The 7,177-nt window shown below is 53.8% G+C and overlaps 1 protein-coding gene across 1 annotated transcript; it reads left to right on the forward strand.

Moving 5' to 3' along the window:
- Positions 1-2,392: 2,392 nt before the first annotated feature.
- On the forward strand, positions 2,393-3,736 carry LSCM1_06600 (uncharacterized protein; the record flags this gene model as incomplete). The annotated part of the gene is made up of 1 exon (XM_067324014.1): positions 2,393-3,736. One exon carries the CDS (start codon positions 2,393-2,395, stop codon positions 3,734-3,736), a length of 1,344 nt encoding a protein of 447 aa, XP_067180555.1.
- Positions 3,737-7,177: the final 3,441 nt, after the last annotated feature.

Below are 7,177 nucleotides of genomic sequence, written 5' to 3' on the forward strand. Positions count from 1 at the left end.
GCACCGCACGCACATGCGTACGAAGCGAAGGGGACTTGCCGACGCTGCAGGCTGCTGAGTTGGCCGTTGCCGCGGCTTAGACCATTCTCTCTGCTACACGGGACCACATCCTGGGGTGGTGCCTTCTCCAGTAGCGTGTGTGTGTGTGTGTGCGTTCAGTGGTGCTCGACCTGTATGTCTCTATGTGGCAGCGAAGGAGCAGACTAAAGCCTCGAGGAGACGGAGAGGTAACGCGACCACGCCCTGTGCTCACAGCCGCTAACGGAGAGGTAGTACCAGCTGACGAGCAACGACAGTATACGGTGTTTCCTTTAGCTGCCACACTGGGGCATCACCCTGGCCATCCGTGCGGTGGTGGGGACGGGAAAAGGGGCGGGTAGCAGGCCGGCGCCATGAGCATCGCAGCCCTGAGCTTCGCGCGTCGAGTTGCTGTCCGAATGCCCCCGCGGGGCCGCGCCATGAAGCTGAGGCTTTTTTTCCCAGCGACTGCAGCCGCTCTCGCCCTGCTTGACCACCTCTACTTGCTTCTCTCGCTCTCTGCTGTCGTCCACTCCTGTCTTTCCTAAGCGCCCCCCAGCTTTTATTTGAAGTGGGTAGATGCGAGCGCGCGCGTTTGTGGGAGGAGGAGAAGGGGGGGGGGGGCGGGAGGGGCGGAACTCCTTCCTCGCCACTCATTTCATTTCACAGCGGCTCCCTGAGAGGACGCTGCCGCTTTGTCGGTGAGTTCTGCGGTGGCGATCGGCGGCTGAAAATGAACGTTTCGTGTCTCCCGTGGCGTTGCTCATCGCACGAGGTAGGCAGATAGCGTTCAGAGATGGCATCGAGGGCGACGCCCTCTCTGTTCTGGTAGGGTGTGGCTCGGGGGGCGTGTGTGATGCCGGCGGTTGCGCGGGTGTGTCGCCCGCCCCTGGGCCCAGCCCTGTGGGCGGGGGGGGCGTTGGGGCGGGGGCCGCCTTGCGCCGCGGAAAAGCGCCCCCCCTCTGCCCAACCGGCAGGGAAAGGTAGGGGGGCCCCGGGAAAAGGATGCGACCGGTGAGGATCGAACTCACGACCTTGGGATTATGAGACCCACGCGCTGCCGACTGCGCTACGCTCGCTTGTACAAAATCAACGGTTTTACTAAATGGCAAACATGTTGTATCATGAGCTCTTATCAGTGTTTTAACTTGCAAGTCCGTGTGGCTCAATGGAAGAGCATCTGACTACGGATCAGAGGGTTGCAGGTTCGAATCCTGTCACGGATGACTTTTCCTCTTGGGGAAAATACCTTTTGGTGCTGGGGGCTTGGCTTTCGTGCGTGGCTCGGCCGCGCTTTTGTGACCGCGTCATTTCCCGCCCCATTGGTGACAGTGGGCGCTCAAAGGCTCAGTACTGAGGGCTGTGAGTGCTCCGCAACCCGGAGTGCCATACCTTTTTCTCGTTTTCTCCCTCTTTCATGTCCTCGGGAGGGGGTCTTTTTTTCGTGTGTCGGGGTGGGGCTAGCTTGGAATCACCTCCGCACACCCCGCCCTAGCCGAAGGCAAGAATTCCACCAGTGCTACCATGAGCCCCCCTCCCAACACCGCGGTGGCCTCGCGGATCTGCCTCGGAAATATAGTTACTTCCCCCTACCTCATTATGCTCTCTTCTATGATATCTTCTAAAGTGGCTCTATTGCATTTCACGGGGGCAAAAAATTCTCTCTCCTCTTCAAATAAGAAGCGCTACGTAAAGTAGCCTCAGATGGCCTGCCCCCCTCCTATCAATTTTTTTTTTTTGGCAGGCTTGGGGCTGTTGAGCTGAGTTGGTTCCCACAGCGGCAGTATGATGGGGTTGATACCCGGGATCTGACCTAACCTGGCGAAGCCAAGGCAACCGCTTTGCTCGACTATCTGGCGTCGCAGTCGTCACCGAAAATAGCGGCATGTGCAATCCAATGATCCGCATTTGTTGGACTATACAAGTTGCCGCCGGACCAGGAGTAGCTTTCTCACTTTTCTTTTGCGCTTCCGCCTTCATTGACTATCATCATGCAGCAGCCACAGCGAAAAAAAAACGCATTGACGTCGGCATTGTGCTCCATCCTCAGTGAGCTGAGTACCGTGCAAGAGAAAGCTCTTTGAGTCCTTCCTCATCGGAAGCCAGCCTTTCCCCAAAGGGCACCAGGAATATCGACTGATGAGAACACGCTAAGTCGCACACAATCTGCTGCGCCACTAGCGTCACAATTTCCTCTTTAATGCCTTTCCGATGGCTCGTCGCACCACACCTTCGTCCCTCTTCTGCTGAACAACTACCACGCTCTTATCCCTACGGTGAGGTGCTTTGCGGCTCTTGCGACGGCGGCGCGGTTTTCCAGTTTCAGCCTGCATTTCTTTCAGGTGACACCTCTACATTTTTTTCCTCGCTGCGAATGTCTTCATTCTTGCAACGCCTGAAAAGCGGTGCAACAGTAGTCGACAACAATGCGGCACCCGACAGTGCTGGTGTAGTTGTGCGCCGCCTAGAGAAGAAGCTCTTATCACAGCCCGTAGAGCAGTTGGGCATCACCTTCGGGAGCGATGCAGAGGTGACGAGAGTCGCACCGCGCTCACCCGCTGCCGACGCCAATATTCCGGTTGGCTTTATGGTCTTTGACGTGAATGGAGAGTTTGTAGAAAGTGAGCAGCAGTTCAACGAGGCCGCGCGCAAAAGTATTAATCTCATAATAAAGCTACAGAATACTTCGGGGATGTCCGAACTTATTGCACGAGTGTTGGAGGATGATGATCGGCGCTCCAGTGGTTTGATTTCAACCTCCGCTCTCGATTTTGATGAGCTGCTGCGCACTACACCGCGCTTCAATTTCCTTTCTGGTGACCACCCGCTTTTTCGTCGCTACAACAAGCGACTTTCCCAGCAGCGGCAAGCAGCGGCGCTGATTGCACAAAGAACTGCGGAGGCAGAGCTTCAGAGGCAGCTAGAAATCAAGGAGCGTCTTAGAAAAGCATTGGAAGAAGAGGCTGCTCAGCAAAGGAAAAAAGAGCAGGAGGCTGAGCTCCTGCGGATGAGAGCGGCCCAGGAGCCGACACGATTTCTCCCAGACGAACCGTTCCTGAAAATTATCAAGGACGAAAGCGCGTTTGGTGAAGTGGAACGGGAACCCAAGAAGCCGGAACCCGCCACCGAGCCACCGATAGAGAACAAAGCAGAGGCTAGCTTACCAGATGCTACTGGGATCACTACAACCAGCATATCATCAGCGCCAGTAGACAACGTGGCTCCGACGCTCTCAACGGAAGAGCTTCTGGTACTTGTCGGCGTCCCTACTGAGACCGTGGAAGCTGCGGCGCCTGACTTGGAGGATCTTGCGGAGGCTATTGCGCTGCCGCCTCCAGAAAATACCGGCACGTATATTGCTCTTCCGGCGGAGGAATACACTCTCTGCTCAGGTGAGCGAGTAGTAAGTGTTATAAAGAAGAGATCGGGTCCCATACCAGCGCCACCTCCTGGGAAGCCGCCTGTGATCAATAAAGCCGCTGCTAGCCGTCTTAATCCATCAATCGGAAAAGAAAGGCGAATAAAAAAAACGGCGCGCAGCTGCACAACTACTGATGAGGCGCCATACAAAAACCGGCAGCGCTCGCGGTCGCCCTTCTCGCGGCGGAGGAGCGAAAGGGAACGCTCACCAAAGGAGCATTCGCGACGCTATCGACGAGATGACCCGCCTTCACACCGGCATCACAAAAGCTCGCGCGATTCCAAACACCGACGCTAGTACTTTCGTCGTGGTCTTTTTGTAACCTGCCGTGGAAAGGTCTGCTGATATGTCAAAGTGTGTCCTGCGCGAGGGAGCAACCTTTCTCCCATCGCTTTTCTTTTCGGTAGCCAATGCCTGGGGTTGCTTGGTATCTATTTTACGGGTATTTTGTTGCGGTGGTCTTGTGTAACGTTTCTGATCTACAGAGGAAGTGTTACTGTATCTATCTATCTATATATATATATGTATGTATAAAAATATATAAACAGATATGCAAATATCTATTTATCTATATATACATCTACATATATGTAATTATGTATTTGTCTTCTCGGCATCTCTTGGTAGGATATGAGAAGGGAATTACTGCGCTCTGGGCACCGGTGGTGCACTAGTCACGGTTCTTGATGAAGTTGTGTCGCTCGCGGGTTAGATATTATCTTTGGATTTGAATCTGTTTCAGAAAAAAGTCTTCCGTTGGAAGTGCATTATCCCCCCTTTTAACACGATTAAACAAATAACGAGTCGATGTAGCGTTTGACGCGTTATCTTTCCTGCAGAAATGCCTTCTCTTCCTGAGACGAACTAGCCATGGATATGGGCCTCTACGAGAATCACCAATAGTCTAAAAAAGAAAGCGAATGTACTTTCGTATCGAGAGCCCTTGGTCGTGATGTTGTTACTGATAGCGCCAGGTTATGGATGGAGCTCTTGCTTGGGCCCATAACGACTCCCAGTGCCTCCTGCTGTAGCTACGTTCTCCTTCAGCATTGACAGTATCATCTGAGCGCACACCGCTATCTGCCATGCTCTCAAAGGCATGCATGCATAGTGCGCGTTATGTTGCGCCGAAGTCTCCTCTCGTCGATGAAATAGCTTCTGCTGTCTCACAAAATATTTTGGAAAACTTTTTGGTCTCTACGAGTGCAGATACAATAATGATCGAAGCAGTGGTACAGGACGAAGAAAAAGCATCAAACGTATCCTTTGGGACACCTCAACCACTATCATTAAGACCTTATTTTTTCCTCTTTATGAGCAAGCGTGCACACAGAAAAAAATCAATCTTCCGATTTACCCACACGGGCTACTTTGATCACTAGGCCTGCGCATTTTTTGCATCATCTTTTTTTAATGTTTTCTCTTCAGTAGTTTTCTCTTCTTTTCATGATCTGAGAAAGGTGCCTTGAACGTTATGTCATAGTTTTCTTCATTAGACCTTTGTTCCCCTTTGTTGCAGTAGCGCTTAGTCGTGAAATGACGCATCAAGATGAGAAATTACATCAACGATACTCCAAAATGAATGCAGTCAGCCTTGATAGCCCCGACCTCTATGAGGAGCAGCGGTCGAAAATGCAATCGATTGCTCTGAGCTACCTGCGACAAAAGGCAATCGAATGTATCGACAATCGGCGCGCTCCGCCTCAGCTGTATATAAACCGCACTTGTCCGCAAACCACTGGGGCTGTTCCCCTAGAAAGTAATGTTACCCGTTTCGTGCCGAATGGGTCCATGCCGGCACGAAGAAGCGAATTGGCCGCCCGAATCATAGCACAGAGGAATTACCTCGCGCATTGTAGTGAGCCCCTCAAATGCAGCGGAGCTGTTTCCCTACAACCACTTCCTCAGCCTTCCCCACACGATTCGTCGCACTCCAGGGGCACAGCTTCCGTGCCTTTCGACGATGAACGCTTTGATGAGGTCGATGTGGTTTTTATCAACGGCGAGCTGCAAGTGGTAAGCAGAATGCACCCGACCCAGCGTCTTTTCTACGGATTAGACTCTCCTACAGCTGCCATTCAAAATGCAGCAGCAACCGCTGCTTCGAACTGTTTCGGCAAATCGAATGCTGGATACTTATCAGAAGCAGCCCAGAAAGTCTCGCATGGATCCCGGCAGCAAGTTGTAATGGCTGTTTTTGGCGGAGAACGCAAGAAATCAAGTCCTGGGCGCGGTAGAACACCCAAAGAAGAGTACAGTCGGGCTAATGCTTCTCCTGACAGATATCGTGACTATCTTTCTCCATCTGGACATCGCTATCGCGTTTTCCGCCTTCATAAGCGGGGGCTCCCACCCATTGAAGATATCCAGAGCACCGAAAGCTTTCCACTTCATCGGAAGGGGGCGAAAGAACTCGGAGAGACAAAAGTAGCCGGAAATCGAAAGTCTGTTGAAAGTCACCGTGAGAACATCGACAGACACTCCCCGAGAGACGACCGAATAGCAGCACATCACCGCGACAATGGGCGGAGAGCGGCAAAGGAAGGCAAGTCACTGCTTGCAGGGCATAATGGGCACTCAACAAAGCCACACAAATCTCAAACTACTGCAGAAAAAGCGCGCAGTACACGCGACGGACGTCGTCGGGCGAATGGCACCTCGCATCATAGCAGAGAGGCCACACAACAAACGTGCAGACGATGCCGACATAGTTTGAGCCCGACGTCTCCGGCAAAGAACGGCCCATCTGAGTTGTCTGCGTCGCAGCTGACTTCGCCCTCAACGACTTTGCTTGACGATATTGTGGGCTCACGCGTGGGTGACCATGATCGTAGTGGTGCCTTGGGAATCAGCGAACACCGCAGGGGTTGCCATGCCCATGAAGATGTGTCGCACAGGCAGAAGGCAGAGCACCGGCTTCCGCCGGTTACGCGGGCCTGTGGGCACCATTCAGTGCCCGCTTCACCTCCGTACCGCCACAGTCACGCGGGTGGCGAGCATAGGCGCAGGCGTCAACGCCACAATGGCGAGTGGCACGGCACGAAAGGACGAGCACGACGAAGTCAGGTACAGTCTGGCTGGAGTGAGCTCTTGTCACCGCTTTCAGATTCTTCTGTCCACCTGTGGGCCTCTGCCTCCAGCAGCATCGGAGGAGCGAGTAATGTATCGGACTGTGTGGTGATGGATGAGCTCCAGCGGATTCCACCGGAGAAGCACCGACAACCGAGGAGCACTGCACGGCGTGTGCGCACGCGAAGTATGTCGGCGCTCGCTTCGGCAGACGATGACGAGGATGATGAGTCTTTCGAACGCAAAAGAGGTTATCGCTGCGACATATGCTCGGTGTGTGCTGACAAGGACTCTAGCTCGTCTCTTTCCTCCTCGTTGGTGTCGCTGTCATCTTCGGAGCTAGGCTCACCTTTAAGGCGGAGAACGGAGGTGCTGAGGCCACGAGGCCGTGACGGTCGCCGGCGTCGTTGTCGAAGCACTTACTCGCCTCCATCTGCGCCGAGCAAAGGGACAAGGCTGCTCGAGAAGAGCACTGCAACAGCTCATCGTCAGAGGCGCAGTGGGGGCAAGAGGCGGAGCACGAGGAGGCCCTCCTCGCCGCTCTCGCTGATCTCGTCAAGCGGCGATTCTGTTGTGGACGGAAGCTGCTGCGATTTCTCGGCACGCTTCCGTGGTGGCCACGCAACTAAGAGCGGGCCTGGGTCACCTACTCGCCCGCCCATCGTTCGA

The sequence above is a fragment of the Leishmania martiniquensis genome, chromosome 11 (genome assembly GCF_017916325.1).
Source record: "Leishmania martiniquensis isolate LSCM1 chromosome 11, whole genome shotgun sequence".
NCBI classification, from domain to species: Eukaryota; Euglenozoa; class Kinetoplastea; order Trypanosomatida; family Trypanosomatidae; genus Leishmania; species Leishmania martiniquensis.